The sequence below is a fragment of the Catharus ustulatus genome, chromosome 15 (assembly GCF_009819885.2).
Source record: "Catharus ustulatus isolate bCatUst1 chromosome 15, bCatUst1.pri.v2, whole genome shotgun sequence".
In the NCBI taxonomy this organism is placed as follows: Eukaryota; Metazoa; Chordata; class Aves; order Passeriformes; family Turdidae; genus Catharus; species Catharus ustulatus.
Window position 1 is genome coordinate 2,100,149 of NC_046235.1, and position 21,170 is coordinate 2,121,318.

At 56.0% G+C, this 21,170-nt stretch overlaps 3 protein-coding genes and 2 pseudogenes across 3 annotated transcripts; all 5 read right to left on the reverse strand.

Moving 5' to 3' along the window:
- Positions 1 to 5: 5 nt before the first annotated feature.
- Positions 6 to 3,911, reverse strand: LOC117003571 (protocadherin beta-15-like). Its single transcript, XM_033073553.2, has one exon. The coding sequence runs from the start codon at positions 3,717 to 3,719 to the stop codon at positions 1,275 to 1,277; it is 2,445 nt and encodes an 814-aa protein (XP_032929444.1). The 5' UTR covers positions 3,720 to 3,911; the 3' UTR covers positions 6 to 1,274.
- A 602-nt stretch (positions 3,912 to 4,513) lies between these two features.
- On the reverse strand, positions 4,514 to 8,431 carry LOC117003568 (protocadherin beta-15-like). The gene has a single exon (XM_033073550.2). The coding sequence runs from the start codon at positions 8,237 to 8,239 to the stop codon at positions 5,795 to 5,797; it is 2,445 nt and encodes an 814-aa protein (XP_032929441.1). The 5' UTR covers positions 8,240 to 8,431; the 3' UTR covers positions 4,514 to 5,794.
- A 92-nt stretch (positions 8,432 to 8,523) lies between these two features.
- Positions 8,524 to 12,643, reverse strand: LOC117003567 (annotated as a pseudogene).
- A 487-nt stretch (positions 12,644 to 13,130) lies between these two features.
- On the reverse strand, positions 13,131 to 17,831 carry LOC117003565 (annotated as a pseudogene).
- On the reverse strand, positions 17,749 to 21,096 carry LOC117003572 (protocadherin beta-2-like). The gene is given in 7 exon segments (XM_033073554.2): positions 17,749 to 18,972; positions 18,974 to 19,419; positions 19,422 to 19,499; positions 19,502 to 19,649; positions 19,651 to 19,763; positions 19,766 to 19,977; positions 19,979 to 21,096. Coding segments are annotated over 7 exon segments (2,385 nt in total). The 5' UTR covers positions 20,386 to 21,096; the 3' UTR covers positions 17,749 to 17,991.
- Between the last annotated feature and the right edge of the window lie 74 nt (positions 21,097 to 21,170).

Consider the following 21,170-nt stretch of genomic DNA (forward strand, 5'->3'; position numbering starts at 1 on the left):
CAAAAGAGTCCTGGTATTCTCTTTATTTCACTTCTGCGTATTTTTTCAATATCTAAACCCAGACTTACACCGATGTACAACGCTAAAACGCAGAATTCCAGTACAATTCTCTTTGAGGGAGGCTTTCTTAGTATTTCATGCATCACAAACATCATTCAGAAAAACAGTTATTAGAGATGTGGTGGCAGTCCCTCTCTAGGGGAACCAGCCAAATAATGCTCAGTGCACGGGGTAGAAGCAGAAAGGGTAAAAACTGGAATGAAACCCTCCAACAGAAATGGAGATAATCTTGTAGGGACAGCTTTCTACTCACAACACAAAGCCAGCGAAATCAGAAACAAAGATGACGAAAAATGCCATCAAGTCCTATTTTCAAGTTCTTCTTCATTCTAACTCCAGAAAATTATCTATGATGGACAGGTGTCATTATAAGGCAGCCAAAAACAACTAATAATTTTCCTGACTCTCTAATAATAGCGTCTCTACCACATCTGCTGCTGTGAATTTCTAAGACAATCTGAGAGGGATGGTACACCAAACCTCCGGATATTTCAAAGGAAATTTTTGTTGTGCATTTTCCTTCTCCTCTCTGCCTTGATGAAGATAAGACCCCTAGACTCATAGGGTGAAAACAGCATTTGACTCTGCAGAGCAGGCATTGCCAGCATTGCAGTGGCTGGATGGGAAAAATTCACTGCTTCACTGGCAGAAGCGGTGAAGCCTCCGCAGATGCACAAGGGCCGTGCACATAGACATAATGAGAAAAAGAATAACATAGAGAGCCCACCTATCTGAGACAGAGATATCCAGAAGCCCAGAAAGAAAAAGCCGTGTGCAAATAGAACATCATGACACAGTATTCAGAACTAACTTGCTTTTCTGAGCCGGGGAATAGGGTTTGAATCATTTCTGGAACTGCGAGATTTTTCTACTCAACTTTCCCATTGAGCTATAACAAGGAGCAAGTATTCTAATATCTGGTTGGACAGCAAGAGACACCAGCAGAGCTGGGAGTGCATTACTGATGCCGATCAAAAATGCCTGTGACAGAAGTAAAATAGGCTATTATCTGAGCAAGAGAATCTGAGAAATTATTTTTTCCATAATTTTCTTTATGGTGTGGAAAACAAATTTTGCTCTGACTCGAAATTTACAGGAAATTTGCTATGCCAATTGGATATGCAGCTTTTCTCTGGAAAAACAATTTCCTCACGCTCCAACCTGGATCACATCCTCCCATGAACATTGAAGCCTCTGTGAGTGCAGACCCTGTGCTAGTTAAAGGAAAGAGTGTTGAACTGTCCCTCAGAGAGAGTCCCAGCATTGCCTGGTGCCGTGTCCTCTGTGCTGACAGGGACACAGGGGAAATGCTGTTCGTGTTGCTCGGGGCCCTGGCCCGTGGCGCAGGGCTGTGCTGGCAGGCTGGGCAGGATGGGCTTGAGGAACTGGAACTCGCTGTTGGCCGAGCCCGTGGTGAGGCTGATCTCGTAGCAATAGGCGCGGGGCAGGGTCCCTGCAGCGGCTGCATCGGCCAGGCCGCTCTGCAAGTTGTCGGCACCGTAAAGCACATGGGCAGCCTTCAGCTCCTTGCTCTTGCACACCTTGCGAGCGACAAAGACTGCACTGGAGACGAGGAAGAGGAGCGAGACAAAGACCAAGGAGATGATTAAAGAGGTGGTCAGGGAGTCGCCGTGCTCGTCTGCGGGCGGGCTGCTGTGCGGGAGGCGCACGTCCGAGAAGTCCTTGAGCAGGAGCGCGCTGAGAGCTGCGGTGGCTGACAGTGGGGGCTTGCCGTTGTCTGTGACCAGCACAAGGAGCTTGTGCTTGACGCTGTCGCTCTCTGTCACCGGCCTCTTGAGACGCACCTCGCCGCTCTGCACAGCCACGCTGAAGAGGCCGGGCTCGGTGGCCCTGAGCAGGTAGTACGAGAGCCACGAGTTCTGGGCGGAGTCGGCATCGACGGCCACCACTTTGGTGATGAGGTAGCCCGCCTGGGCCGCCACGGGCACGAGCTCGCTGGACGCTGGGCTGCTGTCCTGGGCTGGGTAGAGCACGAGCGGGGCATTGTCATTCTCGTCCAGCACCACGAGGCGGACGGTGACGTTGGCTCGGAGGGGAGGAGAGCCCGCGTCAGAGGCGCTGACCGTGACCTCGGTGTGCTTCAGGCGCTCGTAGTCCAGGGGCCGCAGCACAAACACGTGCCCGTTCTCCGAGTTCACCGAGATGCAGGAGCACGAGGGCCGCTCTGCCGCTGGCCCTGGCGCCAGCGAATAGGTCACCTTGGCATTGAGCCCCTCGTCAGCATCTGCAGCGCTCACGGCCCCCACCAACACCGAGGGCACGTTGTTCTCCCGCACATACATGGTGTACGAGGTCTGGTTGAAGACGGGGGCATTGTCATTGACATCCGAGATGTCCACGGTGAAGGTGTGCGTGGATGTGAGAGGAGGGGAGCCCGCGTCTGCTGCTGTGACCCTGAGCACGTACTGAGCCGTGTGCTCGCGGTCCAGCGCGCTCACTGTCACCAACTCATAGTAATTCTTGTAGGCTGGCCGCAGGGAGAAGAAGAGCTGATCGTCGAGGGCACAGGAGATCTTGCCGTTGGCACCAGAATCGCGGTCCCTGACCGTGAACAGGGCAACCACGGTGCCGGGCGCCGTGTTCTCGGGGAGGGGACTGCTGAAGGAGCTGACCGCCAGCTCTGGGGCATTGTCATTCACATCCACCATCTCCACCAACACTTTGCAGATTGCTGAGAGCCCCCCACCGTCTGTAGCCCTCACAGTGAGCTCGTGAGTGTGTGCTTCCTCAAAGTCCAGAGGTTTTGTGAGTTTAATTTCACCAGTTTTGGGATCAATCTCAAACGCCGAGTCACTCTGTCCCACTACCTGGCTGAGTTCATAGAAGATGTCTCCGTTAACGCCTGCATCCAGATCAGTCGCCAACACAGTCAGAACCACAGAGCCTTCTGGCCTGTTCTCCAAAACATTCCCAATGTAACGCTCTTTTGTGAAGATAGGAGCATTGTCATTTACATCTAGAATGATAATTGATATCTCGATGTTGCCACTTCTGGAAGGAGAGCCACCGTCCATAGCAATAACACTGAAACTCATCTCTGCCTGCTCCTCTTGGTCTAGCGTTTTTCCCAAAAGAAGTTCAAGATATTTGTCACCATTACTCCGACTGCCATAGGAGACACTAAAATACTCGTTTTCGGGAGAGATGCTGTACGCCTGGATGTCATTGCTGCCAATATCGAGGTCCCGAGCCACCTCCAGCGGGAAACGTGAACCTGGATTACTCGTTTCCAGAATCTTAAAAGTGACTCGATCTTTAGGAAAAACGGGCGAATGATCATTGATATCCTCCACAACTACCTCGACCCGAAAGAACTGCAGGGGGTTGGAGAGCAGCAGCTCGAAGGGGAGCATGCAGGTGTCGGAGTGGGCGCACAGCTGCTCCCGGTCCAGCCTCCCCGCCACGAGGAGGCGGCCGGAGCCGGGCTCTAAGCGCAAATGCTGGCGGCCGTCCTCCGAGAGCAGGCGGGCGCGGCGAGCCGAGAGCTGCGGCGGCGTCAGCCCCGCGTCCTCCGCCAGCTTGCCCACCAGGGAGCCGCTTTCCGCCTCCTCGGCTACGGAGTAGCGGATGGGCTCGGCGCGAGCGAGCGGCAGCGACAGGAAAGCAGAGAGACAAAGCACTTGCCTTGCGATCGCCATGGCGCGGCGGCGGCGGCCGGGCTGAGTCTCGCGGATGTGCCGGGCGATTCTCTGCGGAAAGTGGCGAAGTGGGGACCGGGTGCCTTCCCTGGCTGGGTGAGATTCCGCCGGGGGTGCGCAAAGGAGCCGGGGTTTGCCGGGAGCGGGTGACACGGGGAGTGCTCTCTCCGCAGCGGCCTCTGTCACCTTCGCTCAGCTCCACTGGTATAGTCCGGGATACTCTGAGCTGCGCTGAGCTATGCTGTGCTGGGTTCTGCCGTGTTGGGCTAGGTTCTGCTCTGCTGTGCTGGGTTTTGCCGTGCTGGGCTGGGCTCTGCTGAGCTGGGCTGGGTTTTTCTGGGCAGGGTTTTCCTGAGCTGGGCTGGGCTGGGCTCGGCCGCCTCCGCTGCCGCAGTCGCTCGGCGCCGCCTTAGCCGAGGGCACCACCCAGCGGTGCGCGCTGGGACTGCACCCGCCGCCGCCCGCAGCCCGCGCTGCCGCTCGCCCCGGCCCGCGATTCCGAACCTTTCGACACACCCGGTGGGGACAAACCAACGCGCGCTTTCTCAGCCCAGACTAAAGAGGAGGCTCAGCCCTCAGCGGTCGAGGCGCATTACCCGGCGGGATAAGCCGCACACGGACAGTGCGAATGTGACAGCACAGGAGTTCCAATGAACATTCTCCCGACTGCATCTTTACACTCAGGACCTGTACCCACTCAACATTGCTTCTGTCAAAGGGCATAGTGAGATAGTAACTCGCAAATTTTGAAAAATATAGACAAGTATTCCCAGAAAGAACGTCTCTACAGAAAATTCGATCTCTGCAGAAGGAATCGAGGTATTGTCTTTATTTCAGTTCTACATAATTTTCAATTTCCAAACCCAGACTTATACGAGTTACAACGTGTAAGTGTATAACGTCCGCATAAAAAAGCGTGATGGAGCGTTTCCGCGTATTTCATGCATCACAGACATCATTCAAGCAACCATTTACTATAGTTGGAGTGAGAGTATTTTCTAGAGGAACGGGCAATGTAATGCATAGTGCAGTTGAGAGGGTAGAAGGAAAAAGTGTAAAAATGGGGCTGCATATGCTCTAACAGAAATGGAGATCATCTTCTAGGGATAGCTTTTTAGTCACAACAAAACGTCACCTAATTCAGAAACTTCATTGAGGAAACAGAAGTCCAAGCCCTGTTTTAAAGTTCAGATTGATTCTAATTCTAGAAAATTATGTTTGATGGATGTGAAACATTTTCTTGCACACGAAGACAATGAATTCGTTTTCATGACTGTCTACAATCATAGTCCAACCTAACATAGAATCTGCTAATGTATTTCCCAGACAGTCTGATGGGGACAGAAGGCAAGACCCACATACAAGCCAAAAGAAGATTTTATTGTGCATTTCCTTTCTCTGTCTTCCTGGAAGAAGGTGAAACCGCTGAACTCATAGGGTATAAATAGCATTTGATTCTGCAGAGCTTGAATTGCCAGCATTGCAGTGGCTGGGAAAAATTCTCTGTTTCACTGGGCACAAAAAGTGTAATATCTGCAGATACACAAGGGCCATTCAGACAGATGTACTGAGAAAGGGAAAACGCTCAGAGCTCCCCTATCTCAGATAGAGACATCGAGACCAGCAGAAAGAGAGTGTGCTTACAGAACATCATGACCCAGTATTGAGAATTATTTTCCTTTCCTAAGGTGGGACAAGGGCTCTGTGTTATTCAGTTATTGTCAGGATTGTCTACCTAACTGTACCATTGAAGTATAACAAAGATTGAGAAGTCCAAATTCTGGTCTGACAGCAAGAGAGACAAGATCAACGGTGGGAGTGCTTTATTAAAGCCACCTGAAACGGCAGTGGCATAAGTAAAATAGACAATCTTCTGAGGGAGAGAATCTGAATACCTTTTCTTCATTCTCAGTGTTTCTGGAATAGAAGAAAAAATTTACTGACGTGAAATTATCAGGAAATTTGCTAAGCCAATGGAGAACACAGTTTTTCCCTGAACGAAACATTATCACAGCCTGCAGCCTGGATCATCTACTTCGATGAGCCATGGAGCCTGTCTCTGTGCAGACCCTGTGCTAGTTTAAGGAAAGAGCATTAAACTGGCTCTCAGAGAGAGTCCCAGCATGGCCAGGTGCCGTGTCCTCTGTGCTGACAGGGACACAGGGGAAATGCTGTTCCTGTTGCTCGGGGCCCTGGCCCGTGGCGCAGGGCTGTGCTGGCAGGCTGGGCAGGATGGGCTTGAGGAACTGGAACTCGCTGTTGGCCGAGCCCGTGGTGAGGCTGATCTCGTAGCAATAGGCGCGGGGCAGGGTCCCTGCAGCGGCTGCATCGGCCAGGCCGCTCTGCAAGTTGTCGGCACCGTAAAGCACATGGGCAGCCTTCAGCTCCTTGCTCTTGCACACCTTGCGAGCGACAAAGACGGCGCTGGAGACGAGGAAGAGGAGCGAGACAAAGACCAAGGAGATGATTAAAGAGGTGGTCAGGGAGTCGCCGTGCTCGTCTGCGGGCGGGCTGCTGTGCGGGAGGCGCACGTCCGAGAAGTCCTTGAGCAGGAGCGCGCTGAGAGCTGCGGTGGCTGACAGTGGGGGCTTGCCGTTGTCTGTGACCAGCACAAGGAGCTTGTGCTTGACGCTGTCTCTCTCTGTCACCGGCCTCTTGAGACGCACCTCGCCGCTCTGCACAGCCACGCTGAAGAGGCCGGGCTCGGTGGCCCTGAGCAGGTGGTACGAGAGCCACGAGTTCTGGGCGGAGTCGGCATCGACGGCCACCACTTTGGTGATGAGGTAGCCCGCCTGGGCCGCCACGGGCACGAGCTCGCTGGACGCTGGGCTGCTGTCCTGGGCTGGGTAGAGCACGAGCGGGGCATTGTCATTCTCGTCCAGCACCACGAGGCGGACGGTGACGTTGGCTCGGAGGGGAGGAGAGCCCGCGTCAGAGGCGCTGACCGTGACCTCGGTGTGCTTCAGGCGCTCGTAGTCCAGGGGCCGCAGCACAAACACGTGCCCGTTCTCCGAGTTCACCGAGATGCAGGAGCACGAGGGCCGCTCTGCCGCTGGCCCTGGCGCCAGCGAATAGGTCACCTTGGCATTGAGCCCCTCGTCAGCATCTGCAGCGCTCACGGCCCCCACCAACACCGAGGGCACGTTGTTCTCCCGCACATACATGGTGTACGAGGTCTGGTTGAAGACGGGGGCGTTGTCATTGACGTCCGAGATGTCCACGGTGAAGGTGTGCGTGCTTGTGAGAGGAGGGGAGCCCGCGTCTGCTGCTGTGACCCTGAGCACGTACTGAGCCGTGTGCTCGCGGTCCAGCGCGCTCACTGTCACCAGCTCATAGTAATTCTTGTAGGCTGGCCGCAGGGAGAAGAAGAGCTGATCGTCGAGGGCACAGGAGATCTTGCCGTTGGCACCAGAATCGCGGTCCCTGACCGTGAACAGGGCAACCACGGTGCCGGACGCTGTGTTCTCGGGGAGGGGACTGCTGAAGGAGCTTACTGCCAGCTCTGGGGCATTGTCATTCACATCCCCCACCTCCACCAACACTTTGCAGATTGCTGAGAGCCCCCCACCATCTGTAGCCCTCACAGTGAGCTCGTGAGTTTGTGCTTCCTCAAAGTCCAGAGGTTTCGTGAGTTTAATTTCACCAGTTTTGGGATCAATCAGAAATGACGGGTCATTCTGTCCCTCTGCTTCACTGAGTTCATAGGAAAGGTCCCCATTAACTCCTGCATCCTTATCAGTTGCCAACACAGTCAAAACAACAGTGCCTTCTGGCATGTTCTCCTGGACCTTTGCAATGTACACCTGTTGTGCGAAAGTTGGAGCATTGTCATTTACATCTAGAACGATAATTTTCACTTGTGTGGTGCCACTTCTGGGAGGAAAACCCCCATCTTCAGCAATAATATTAAAACTCATCTCTGCCTGCTCCTCTCTGTCTAGTGCCTTTTCCAAGACGAGATCAAGATATTTGTCATCCTCACTCCTACTGCCATAGGAGACACTAAAGTACTCGGTATTGGGAGAGATGCTGTAAGCCTGGATGTTATTGCTACCAATATCTCGATCCCGAGCCACCTCCAGCGGAAAAACTGAACCCAGGTCGCTCCTTTCCAGAATCTTAAAAGTGACTCGATCTTTAGGAAAAACGGGTGAATGATCATTGATATCATCCACAGTCACTTCGACCCGAAAGAACTGCAGGGGGTCGGAGAGCAGCAGCTCGAAGGGGAGCATGCAGGTGTCGGAGTGGGCGCACAGCTGCTCCCGGTCCAGCCTCCCCGCCACGAGGAGGCGGCCGGAGCCGGGCTCTAAGCGCAAATGCTGGCGGCCGTCCTCCGAGAGCAGGCGGGCGCGGCGAGCCGAGAGCTGCGGCGGCGTCAGCCCCGCGTCCTCCGCCAGCTTGCCCACCAGGGAGCCGCTTTCCGCCTCCTCGGCTACGGAGTAGCGGATGGGCTCGGCGCGAGCGAGCGGCAGCGACAGGAAAGCAGAGAGACAAAGCACTTGCCTTGCGATCGCCATGGCGCGGCGGCGGCGGCCGGGCTGGGTCTCGGGGATGTGCCGGGCGATTCTCTGCGGAAAGCGGCGAAGTGGGGGCCGGGAGCCTTCCCTGGCTGGGTGAGATTCCGCCGGCGGTGCGGAACGGAGCCGGGCTGTGCCGGCAGCGGGTGACACGGGGCAGCGCTCGCTCACCGCTGCAACCGCTGTCACCTTCGCTCTGCTCCGCTAGTATAGTCAGGGATGAGCTCAGCTGCGCTGCTCTGCGCCTTGCTGGATTTTGCCGTGCTGGGCTGGGCTCTGCCGTACTGGGCAGGGTTTTCCTGGGCTGGGCTGGGCCGGGCTCGGCCGCCTCCGCTGCCGCAGTCGCTCGGCGCCGCCTTAGCCGAGGGCACCACCCAGCGGTGCGCGCTGGGACTGCACCCGCCGCCGCCCGCAGCCCGCGCTGCCGCTCGCCCCGGCCCGCGATTCCGAACCTTTCGACACACCCCGCGGCGAGAACCCAACGCGCCCTTTCCCAGCCCAGACTAAAGCGGAACTGAACCCACCCCGACCAAGGCGCGTTTCCTGGCACAACAATCCGCACACGGATAGGGAGATTGCGACAGAACGGGAATGCCAATGAACCCTCCAGGCTGCATCTCCACACTCAGGAACTCTGCCCATCAAACATTGCTTCTGTCGATGGACACAGTGAGAAATCAACTCGCAGAATTTTGGGACGTATAGACAAGGCATTCCCAGTAAGCATGTCTCTACAAAGAATTCGATCTGCACAAAAGGAGTGCAGGTATTCTCTTTATTTCAGTTCTACATATTTTTCCATTTCTGAGCCCTGACTTATACCAATTTACAAGTTATACGAGTGTATAACTTCATCACAAAACAGCGTGAGGGAGGCTTCCCGAGTATTTCATGCATCACAGGCATCATTCGAACAATTACTTATTATAGATGCGGTGGCAATCCCTGTCTAGAAGAAACAGACAATGTAATGCTCAGTACAGTTCAGAGGGTAGAAAGGAAAAAGGGTAAAAAATGGGCATGCATATGCTCTAACAGAAATGGAGACAATCTTGTAGGGACAGCTTTCTAATCACAACAAAAAGCCACCGAATTCAGAAAGAAGAATGAGAAATCAAAACTCCAAGCCCTGTTTCAAAGTTCATGTCGATTCTCACTCCAGAAAATTGTCTTTGATGGACATGAAGCATTTTCATGCACACAAAGACAATGAATTAATTTTCATTGCTCTCTATAGTCATAGCCTACAATAACACAGCATCTGCTGCTATATTTCCCAGACAGTCTGATGGGGACAGAACACCCGACCCACATACAGGCCAAAGGAAGATTTTGTTGCGCATTTCCTTTTTCTGTCATCCTGGAAGAAGATTAAACCCCTGTATTCATAGGGTATAAATAGCCTTTGACTCTGCAGAGCTGGAATTGCCAGCATTGCAGTGGCTGGATGGGAAAAATTATCTGTTTTAGTGGCCAAAGTTAGTGAAGTATCTGCAGATGCATAAGCGACATAATGAGAAAAAGAATATCGCTCAGAACTCACCTCACTGACACAGAGACATCGAGAACCCCAGAAAGAAAAAGCATTGTGCAAACAGAACATCAGGAGCGAGTTTTGACATCTATCTAGATTTCCTGAGCTGGGAAAAGAGCTCCGGGTTATTCAGTCAGTTTGAGATTTGTCTACCCAACTATGCCATTGAACTTTTAATCCTTCTCAGTGTTTTTAGACTGGAAGAAAATTTTACTCTGACGTGAAATTATCAGGAAATTTGCTATGTCAATGAAGAACACAGGTTTTTTTCTGAAGGAACCACTGTCGCAGCCTGCAGTCAGGAATCCCTCCTCCCATGAGCCATGGCCCAACTGTGTGTGCAGACCCTGTGCTAGTTAAAGGAAAGAGCGTTGAATTGTTCCTCAGAGAGAGTCCCAGCATTGCCTGGTGTCGTGTCCTCTGTGCTGACAGGGACACAGGGGAAATGCTGTTCATGTTGCTCGGGGCCCTGGCCCGTGGTGCAGGGCTGTGCTGGCAGGCTGGGCAGGATGGGCTTGAGGAACTGGAACTCGCTGTTGGCCGAGCCCGTGGTGAGGCTGATCTCGTAGCAATAGGCGCGGGGCAGGGTCCCTGCAGCGGCTGCATCGGCCAGGCCGCTCTGCAAGTTGTCGGCACCGTAAAGCACATGGGCAGCCTTCAGCTCCTTGCTCTTGCACACCTTGCGAGCGACAAAGACGGCGCTGGAGACGAGGAAGAGGAGCGACACAAAGACCAAGGAGATGATTAAAGAGGTGGTCAGGGAGTCGCCGTGCTCGTCTGCGGGCGGGCTGCTGTGCGGGAGGCGCACGTCCGAGAAGTCCTTGAGCACGAGCGCGCTGAGAGCTGCGGTGGCTGACAGTGGGGGCTTGCCGTTGTCTGTGACCAGCACAAGGAGCTTGTGCTTGACGCTGTCTCTCTCTGTCACCGGCCTCTTGAGACGCACCTCGCCGCTCTGCACAGCCACGCTGAAGAGGCCGGGCTCGGTGGCCCTGAGCAGGTGGTACGAGAGCCACGAGTTCTGGGCGGAGTCGGCATCGACGGCCACCACTTTGGTGATGAGGTAGCCCGCCTGGGCCGCCACGGGCACGAGCTCGCTGGACGCTGGGCTGCTGTCCTGGGCTGGGTAGAGCACGAGCGGGGCATTGTCATTCTCGTCCAGCACCACGAGGCGGACGGTGACGTTGGCTCGGAGGGGAGGAGAGCCCGCGTCAGAGGCGCTGACCGTGACCTCGGTGTGCTTCAGGCGCTCGTAGTCCAGGGGCCGCAGCACAAACACGTGCCCGTTCTCCGAGTTCACCGAGATGCAGGAGCACGAGGGCCGCTCTGCCGCTGGCCCTGGCGCCAGCGAATAGGTCACCTTGGCATTGAGCCCCTCGTCAGCATCTGCAGCGCTCACGGCCCCACCAACACCGAGGGCACGTTGTTCTCCCGCACATACATGGTGTACGAGGTCTGGTTGAAGACGGGGGCGTTGTCATTGACGTCCGAGATGTCCACGGTGAAGGTGTGCGTGCTTGTGAGAGGAGGGGAGCCCGCGTCTGCTGCTGTGACCCTGAGCACGTACTGAGCCGTGTGCTCGCGGTCCAGCGCGCTCACTGTCACCAGCTCATAGTAATTCTTGTAGGCTGGCCGCAGGGAGAAGAAGAGCTGATCGTCGAGGGCACAGGAGATCTTGCCGTTGGCACCAGAATCGCGGTCCCTGACCGTGAACAGGGCAACCACGGTGCCGGACGCTGTGTTCTCGGGAGGGGACTGCTGAAGGAGCTTACCTGCCAGCTCTGGGGCATTGTCATTCACATCCCCCACCTCCACCAACACTTTGCAGATTGCTGAGAGCCCCCCACCATCTGTAGCCCTCACAGGTGAGCTCGTGAGTTTGTTGCTTCCTCAGAAGTCCAGAGGTTTCGTGAGTTTAATTTCACCAGTTTTGGGATCAATCAGAAATGACGGGTCATTCTGTCCCCTCTGCTTCACTGAGTTCATAGGAAAGGTCCCATTAACTCCTGCATCCTTATCAGTTGCCAACACAGTCAAAACAACAGTGCCTTCTGGCATGTTCTCCTGGACCTTTGCAATGTACACCTGTTGTGCGAAAGTTGGAGCATTGTCATTTACATCTAGAACGATAATTTTCACTTGTGTGGTGCCACTTCTGGGAGGAAAACCCCCATCTTCAGCAATAATATTAAAACTCATCTCTGCCTGCTCCTACTCTGTCTAGTGCCTTTTCCAAGACGAGATCAAGATATTTGTCATCCTCACTCCTACTGCCATAGGAGACACTAAAAGTACTCGGTATTGGGAGAGATGCTGTAAGCCTGGATGTTATTGCTACCAATATCTCGATCCCGAGCCCACCTCCAGCGGAAAAACTGAACCCAGGTCGCTCCTTTCCAGAATCTTAAAAGTGACTCGATCTTAGGAAAAACGGGTGAATGATCATTGATATCATCCACAGTCACTTCGACCCGAAAGAACTGCAGGGGGTCGGAGAGCAGCAAGCTCGAAGGGAGCATGCAGGTGTCGGAGTGGGCGCACAGCTGCTCCCGGTCCAGCCTCCCCGCCACGAGGAGGCGGCCGGAGCCGGGCTCTAAGCGCAAATGCTGGCGGCCGTCCTCCGAGAGCAGGCGGGCGCGGCGAGTCGAGAGCTGCGGCGGCGTCAGCCCCGCGTCCTCCGCCAGCTTGCCCACCAGGGAGCCGCTTTCCCGCCTCCTCGGCTACGGAGTAGCGGATGGGCTCGGCGCGAGCGAGCGGCAGCGACAGGAAAGCAGAGAGACAAAGCACTTGCCTTGCGATCGCCATGGCGCGGCGGCGGCGGCCGGGCTGGGTCTCGGGGATGTGCCGGGCGATTCTCTGCGGAAAGCGGCGAAGTGGGGGGCCGGGAGCCTTCCTGGCTGGGTGAGATTCCGTCGGCGGTGCGGAACGGAGCCGGGCTGTGCCGGCAGCGGGTGACACGGGGCCAGCGCTCGCTCACGCGCTCAGCAAGCCGCTGTCACCTTCGCTCGGCTCCTGCTAGGTATAGTCAGGGAAATGAGCTGCAGCTGCTCTGCTCTGCGCCTGCCTGGATTTCTGCTCGTGCTGGGCTGGGCTCTGCCGTACTGGTCATGGGTTTTCCTGGGCTGGGCTGGGCCGGGCTCGGCCTGCCTCCGCTGCCGCAGTCGCTCGGCGCCGCCTTAGCCGAGGGCACCACCCAGCGGTGCGCGCTGGGACTGCACCCGCCGCCGCCCGCAGCCCGCGCTGCCGCTCGCCCCGGCCCGCGATTCCGACCTTTCGACACACCCGGCGGCGAGAACCCAACGCGCCCGTTCCCGGTCCTGAAGAAAGCGGATGCTCAGTCCACCACGACCAAGGCGCATTGCCCTAGCACGACAGATCGCACATGGACAGGTCGAATGTGAGAGCACAGGAATGCCAATGAGCACTGTCCCGGCTGTGTGTCCAGTCTCAGGAGGGATACCCACCCAACATTGCTTCTGTCAAGGAACATAGTGAGCAAGTTACTCGAGAATTTGGAAAACTCTTGCCAGAGGTTTGCCCGAAAGAACGTCTCTAGAAAGAATTCGATCTGCACAAATGGAGTGCAGGTATTCTCTTTATTTCACTTCTACGTATTTTTTCAATATCTAAACCCAGACTTACACCGATTTACAATGCTGAACTGTAGAATTCCAATACAATTCTCTTTGAGGGAGGCTTTCTTAGTATTTCATGCATCACAAACATCATTCAGAAAAACAGTTATTACAGATAGGGTGGCAGTCCCTCTCTAGAGGAACCAGCCAAATAATGCTCAGTGCAGTGCACGGGGTAGAAGGAGAAAGGGCAAAAATTGGAATGAAAACGCTCCAACACAAATGGAGATAATCTTGTAGGGTCAGCTTTCTACTCCCAACACAAAGCCAGCGAAATCAGAAACAAAGATAACAAAAATTGCCATCAAGTCCTATTTTCAAGTTCTTGGTTCTAACTCCAGAAAATTATCTATGATGGACAGGAGTCATTATTAGGCAGCCAAAGGCAATTAGGTGTTTTCCTGACTCTCTAATTATAGCCTCTCTACCACATCTGCTGCTGTGCATTTCTAAGACAATCTGAGAGGGATGGTACACTAAACCTCCGGATATTTCAAAGGAAGTTCTTTGTTGTGCATTTTCCTTCTCCTCTCTGCCTCGATGAAGATGAGACCCCGAGACTCATAGGGTGAAAAGAGCATTTGACTCTGCAGAGCAGGAATTGCCAGCATTGCAGTGGCTGGATGGGAAAAATTCACTACTTCACTGGCAGAAGCGGTTAAGCACCTGCAGATGCACAAGGGCCGTGCACATAGACATAATGAGAAAAAGAATAACATAGAGAGCCCACCTATCTGAGAAAGAGACATCCAGAAGCCCAGAAAGAAAAAGCCGTGTGCAAATAGAACATCAGTATTCAGAGTTACCTTGCTTTTCTGAGCTAGAGAATAGGGTTTGAATCATTTCTGGAACTGCGAGATTTTTCTACTCAACTTTCCCATTGAGCTATAACAAGGAACAAATATTCTAATATCTGGTTGGACAGCAAGAGACACAACAGCAAAGCTGGGAGTGCATTACTGATGTCGATCAGAAATGCCTGTGACAGAGGTAAAATAGACTATTATCTGAGCAACAGAACCTGAGAAATTATTTTTTCCATAATTTTTTATGGTGTAGAACACAAATTTTGCTCTGACTCGGAATTATCAGGAAATTTGCTATGCCAATTGGATATGCAGCTTTTCTCTGGAAGAACAATTTCCTCAAGTTCCAACCTGGATCACATCCTCCCATGAACATTGAAGCCTCTGTCTGTACAGACCCTGTGCTAGTTAAAGGAAAGAGTGTTGAACTGTCCCTCAGAGAGAGTCCCAGCATGGCCAGGTGCCGTGTCCTCTGTGCTGACAGGGACACAGGGGAAATGCTGTTCCTGTTGCTCGGGGCCCTGGCCCGTGGCGCAGGGCTGTGCTGGCAGGCTGGGCAGGATGGGCTTGAGGAACTGGAACTCGCTGTTGGCCGAGCCCGTGGTGAGGCTGATCTCGTAGCAATAGGCGCGGGGCAGGGTCCCTGCAGCGGCTGCATCGGCCAGGCCGCTCTGCAAGTTGTCGGCACCGTAAAGCACATGGGCAGCCTTCAGCTCCTTGCTCTTGCACACCTTGCGAGCGACAAAGACGGCGCTGGAGACGAGGAAGAGGAGCGACACAAAGACCAAGGAGATGATTAAAGAGGTGGTCAGGGAGTCGCCGTGCTCGTCTGCGGGCGGGCTGCTGTGCGGGAGGCGCACGTCCGAGAAGTCCTTGAGCACGGAGCGCGCTGAGAGCTGCGGTGGCTGACAGTGGGGGCTTGCCGTTGTCTGTGACCAGCACAAGGAGCTTGTGCTTGACGCTGTCTCTCTCTGTCACCGGCCTCTTGAGACGCACCTCGCCGCTCTGCACAGCCACGCTGAAGAGGCCGGGCTCGGTGGCCCTGAGCAGGTGGTACGAGAGCCACGAGTTCTGGGCGGAGTCGGCATCGACGGCCACCACTTTGGTGATGAGGTAGCCCGCCTGGGCCGCCACGGGCACGAGCTCGCTGGACGCTGGGCTGCTGTCCTGGGCTGGGTAGAGCACGAGCGGGGCATTGTCATTCTCGTCCAGCACCACGAGGCGGACGGTGACGTTGGCTCGGAGGGGAGGAGAGCCCGCGTCAGAGGCGCTGACCGTGACCTCGGTGTGCTTCAGGCGCTCGTAGTCCAGGGGCCGCAGCACAAACACGTGCCCGTTCTCCGAGTTCACCGAGATGCAGGAGCACGAGGGCCGCTCTGCCGCTGGCCCTGGCGCCAGCGAATAGGTCACCTTGGCATTGAGCCCCTCGTCAGCATCTGCAGCGCTCACGGCCCCCACCAACACCGAGGGCACGTTGTTCTCCCGCACATACATGGTGTACGAGGTCTGGTTGAAGACGGGGGCGTTGTCATTGACGTCCGAGATGTCCACGGTGAAGGTGTGCGTGGATGTGAGAGGAGGGGAGCCCGCGTCTGCTGCTGTGACCCTGAGCACGTACTGAGCCGTGTGCTCGCGGTCCAGTGCGCTCACTGTCACCAACTCATAGTAATTCTTGTAGGCTGGCCGCAGGGAGAAGAAGAGCTGATCGTCGAGGGTACAGGAGATCTTGCCGTTGGCACCAGAATCGCGGTCCCTGACCGTGAACAGGGCAACCACGGTGCCGGACGCTGTGTTCTCGGGGAGGGGACTGCTGAAGGAACTGACCACCAGCTCTGGGGCATTGTCATTCACATCCACCACCTCCACCAACACTTTGCAGATTGCTGAGAGCCCCCCGCCATCTGTAGCCCTCACAGTGAGCTCATGAGTGTGTGCTTCCTCAAAGTCCAGAGGTTTTGTGAGTTTTATTTCACCAGTTCTGGGATCAATCTCAAACGCCGAGTCACTCTGTCCCACTGCTTCACTTAATTCATAATTAATGTCCCCGTTAACTCCTGCATCTTTGTCAATTGCCAGCACAGTCAAAACCACAGAGCCTTCTGGCATGTTCTCAAGAACCTGCCCCATGTACTCCTCCTTTGTGAAGATGGGAGCATTATCATTTGCATCTAGAACGAGAACATTGATTTCGGTGGAGCCGCTTCTGGGAGGAGAGCCCCCATCTTCAGCAATGAGAGTGAAATGCATCTCTGCCTGCTCCTCTCTGTCTAGTGCCTTTTCCAAGATCAGTTCCAGATACTTCTTGCCTGTAATCTGTGTCCCATAGAAAACATTAAAATACTCGTTCTCGGGAAAGATGCTGTATACCTGAACTGTGTTGTTGCCAATATCGGGATCCCGAGCCATCTCCAGTGGGAAACGTGACCCGGCGTCGCTCGTTTCCAGAATCTTAAAAGTGACTCGATCTTTAGGAAAAACGGGCGAATGATCATTGATATCCTCCACAACTACCTCGACCCGAAAGAACTGCAGGGGGTCGGAGAGCAGCAGCTCGAAGGGCAGCATGCAGGTGTCGGAGTGGGCGCACAGCTGCTCCCGGTCCAGCCTCCCCGCCACGAGGAGGCGGCCGGAGCCGGGCTCTAAGCGCAAATGCTGGCGGCCGTCCTCCGAGAGCAGGCGGGCGCGGCGAGTCGAGAGCTGCGGCGGCGTCAGCCCCGCGTCCTCCGCCAGCTTGCCCACCAGGGAGCCGCTTTCCGCCTCCTCGGCTACGGAGTAGCGGATGGGCTCGGCGCGAGCGAGCGGCAGCGACAGGAAAGCAGAGAGACAAAGCACTTGCCTTGCGATCGCCATGGCGCGGCGGCGGCGGCCGCGCTGGGTCTCGGGGATGTGCCGGGCGATTCTCTGCGGAAAGCCGTGAAGTGGGGGCCGGGCGCCTTCCCTGGCTGGGTGAGATTCCGCCGGCGGTGCGGAACGGAGCCGGGCTGTGCCGGCAGCGGGTGACACGGGGCAGTGCTCGCCCGTGCCGCAGCAGCCGCTGTCACTTTCGCTCTGCTCCGCTGGTATAATCCGGGATGCGCTCAACTGCGCTGCTCTGTGTTTTGCTGGGTTCTGCCGTGCTGGGCTGGGTTTGCTGTGCTGGGCAGGGTTTTCCTGGGCTGGGCCGGGCCGGGCTCGGCCGCCTCCGCTGCCGCAGTCGCTCGGCGCCGCCTTAGCCGAGGGCACCACCCAGCGGTGCGCGCTGGGACTGCACCCGCCGCCGCCCGCAGCCCGCGCTGCCGCTCTCCCCGACCCGCGGACCCGCGCATACACGCGGGTACTCCTGCAGCGGGAGGTGGTCACATAGCCCGGGGTGAGAAGTTCTAGGGAGGATAGGCGGTAGCCATGGGGGAGTCCCAACGGCGTAGCATCGCTGCTAGCTGCTCCGCCTCCCTCCTCGCCGTCCCTAGCTCGCGGTCTGGTGCTGTCTCGTCTGAGATAAGAGAGTCCGGGCTCTTCGTGGGCCGCGACGGCATGCGTGGCAGAACGTATTTTCCAGGGCAGCGTCAGGCAGAGGCTAACTCTGAGGGCTGAGGCTCTTTTCGTGCAGGAGAAATCGGTCTGTAGGGGAGACGCCCAGAACACCAGGGAACAGCACTACAGCTACTGGGGAATCTCAGTCAGAGGGCGGGGAAGGGAAGCGGATCCCAGCATGGCTCAGGCGTGGACGAGCACACCGGCTGGCCAGTCTTTCGCCTAAAAGAGAGTACTGCGCCCCGACTGGGCTTCCCTGTCGCAAGCTGGCTACGAGTGGTGTAATGGCTTCTCGTCCTTGTCCAGCCCCGCCTCAGTATCGGTATGAGGGCTGGGCAGGATGGGCCTCAGGAACTGGAATTCGCTCCTCCCTGAGCCGCTGGTCAGGCACATTTCGTAGCGGTAAGCCGGCGACAGAGTACCCGTGCTGCCCACGCCGTTGCTGGCGAAGTCCCCATCTGCGTAGCAGCTGGGTGAGGGAGGAGGAAGTTCTGTCCGGACGCGAGCTTTGCAGAGCGTGTTTGCCATCAAGGCGAGGACGGACAAGAGGAAAGGGAGGAGGACGCAGCACAGGGAGGCAATGAGATAAGTCGTGAGTAATTCCTCTTCGGCCACCTGCGGCTGCTGTCCGCTCGCAAGATCGTGGCCAAGCTGCTGGAAGGCATCAGAGAAATCGTCCACCAGCGCCACGGCGAGGGTGGCAGTGGCCGAGCGCGGCGGCTGCCCGCGGTCCCGCACCAGCACGATGAGCTTCTGCCGGGCCGCATCCCTCTCTGTCACTGCCCGCGCCGTACGCACCTCGCCGCTGTGCAGCCCCACGCGGAACAGCGCCGGCTCCGTGGCCTTGGCCAGCTCGTACGACAGCCACGCGTTCTGCCCCGAGTCCGCGTCCACCGCCACCACCTTGGCCACCAGGTATCCGGAGGGTGCCCAGCGCGGCACCAGCTCTCCGGTCGCGCTGCTGTCGGGGGGCGGGTGCAGCAGCACGGGCGCGTTGTCGTTCTCGTCCCGCACGAGCACGCGTAGCACGGCCTGGGCGCTGAGCGCCGGGGAGCCGGCGTCGGCTGCGCTCACGGTCACCTCGAACGCAGGGACCTTCTCGTAGTCCAGTGGGCGCAAAGTCCGCACGGTTCCACTCTCTGCGTCCACTGACACCAGTGATGCCGCGGCGAGGGCGCCTGTCGGCGGCGGCACGAGTGTGTATCTGACTCGGGCGTTTTCTCCCGCGTCAGGGTCCGTGGCACTGAGGTGGGCCCAGGATCCGCCCCGCGGGCTCGTTTTCGCTCATCACCATGGTGTAAATGGCCTGGGTGAAGGTGGGTGCGTTGTCGTTCACATCCAAGAGCCGCACGAGCAGAGTCTTGGATGCCGACAGGGCGGGGGAGCCCTCGTCGCGAGCTCGCACGGTCACGTTGTATTCCTCCACCTGCTCCCGGTCCAGTGTCCCTGATGTCACCAGCGCGTACGCGTCGGCTGCCAGCAGCGTGATCCTGAAGGGTTGCTCTCCTGTCAGCTCGCAGCTCGTCCTGCCATTGTCCCCCGAGTCCCGGTCTCGCACGTTGAAGAGAGCCACCACGGTGTTCGGCGGGGCGGCTTCGGAGAGGCTGCTGGTGAGTGAGGTGATGATCATCTCGGGGGCATTATCGTTCACGTCCTTCACCTCCACCTCCACCTTGCAATGCGTGGACAAGCCTCCTCATCTGTGGCTTGGACGTCTATCTCATAGGTCTTTTTTTCTTCATAATCTAAAGGCTTTTTCAGTCGAATCTGGCCTGTCTCTGGGTTATTTTGAACGTTTGGAGATTTTCCTCTGAATTTCGAAATATAGAATAAACTATTTCCCCATTCGTTCCTGCGTCTAAATCGCTAGCAGACACTACCACCACTGTGGTATCCTGGGAGCTATTTTCCTTTACAGAGACTTTATTACAGAGTCTGGGTAAATACCGGGATGTTGTCATTTATATCCAGGACTACCACGCGGATTAAAGCCGTGCCAGACCGCGGTGGAGTCCCACCATCTACAGCCGTGATGCTGAAAGCACTTCTGCCTGCTGCTCCCGGTCCAGGGCTCGATCCAACACCAGCTCGGCGGACCTCCCGCCGTCACTCCGCCGCTGGGTGTACACATGGAAATACTCGTTCGAGCTGATACTATAATGCTGGAGACTATTGTTACCCACGTCTGGATCGTGAGCGCTTTCCAACAAAAACCGAGTCCCCGGCATTGTCAATTCCGGTATCTTTAAATTATCTCTTATTCAGGAACACAGGAGCGTGATCATTTATGTCGGTGAGTCTTACCTCAGCTCGGAAGGACTGCAGTGGGCTCTCCAGCAGCACCTCGAAACGCACCAAGCAGGGCTCATTCTGTCCGCATAGCTCCTCCCGGTCCATTTGCTCACTCACCACCAAATCCCCGGTGCGCTGGTTCAGCTGTAAATACTGCTTTTCTCCTTCAGGAATGACTCGAGCCTGACGAGCCAATAATTCCTCACCAGTTAGCCCCAAATCCTTAGCGATATTCGCCACGAAAGAGCCTCTCTCCTCCTCTTCGGGCATGGAGTACCGAGCGGTTTCTGCTCTCATCCCCGAGATGCAGAACACAAGGATCAGGGACAGCGCTCGCCTCGGGAGCGGTTCCTCGCTTTTCCTCAGCTTCATTCCTTCCAGAGATCCGATCTTCTCCCCTGTAAGCTGGATGGAGCTGCCGATCCAGCCGGCCGACCCCCGAATGGAGCAGCCCGGGATGGTGCAGCCCCGCCCGCCCGAATCCCGAATCTGGAACTGGGAGCTGCGCGGAGCTGCCGCGGTCAGCAGCGACACCCGGCGGCCGAGCTGTAGAAGGATTCGAAGATTTCCCAGCTCAAGCCTGCAAAGCGGAGATTAAGCACTCGATTTCAAAGGTCAAAGCATAGAGATTTAACCGTCCATACAACCATACTCAAAGTATGGCCACTGGCTGAATGAGCAGTGCCTCTGTTCGCCTTCTACTTCAAAACGGAATTTATTTAAAGCTGGATTGTTCCTTCTGTTTTGGTTCCCTCTCCCTCTTCCCGCCCGGGTGAACACTTGAATAAATTACTTTCCAGCTGTTCAGCTTGAAACAGCTGAATACTGTTCCAGGGGCCCAGCCATCCTCTGAGGTGATCTTTTAACCTCGGCAGCTGTCGCCAGAGTCATTCTCGGAATGGACCGAGATTGTCCCCGCAGTTCACGACCTCTTCTGCTGGGACTCTTCGGGAATGGGCTGGAGGCAACATCTCAAACCTCATCTCCACTCAGAAAAAAAACCCCTCCGGCTTGCTCCGACTTCCGAGACCGTCCTATTTCCCAGGTCGTTCTGATTTCCCCTGCATAAATTGCACTCCAGATGAACGGGTTTATTCCCGAAATCCTGTCTTGGGTGGGCTATTTGCTTGGCGATGACCGTGGCAGATGATCTCGAG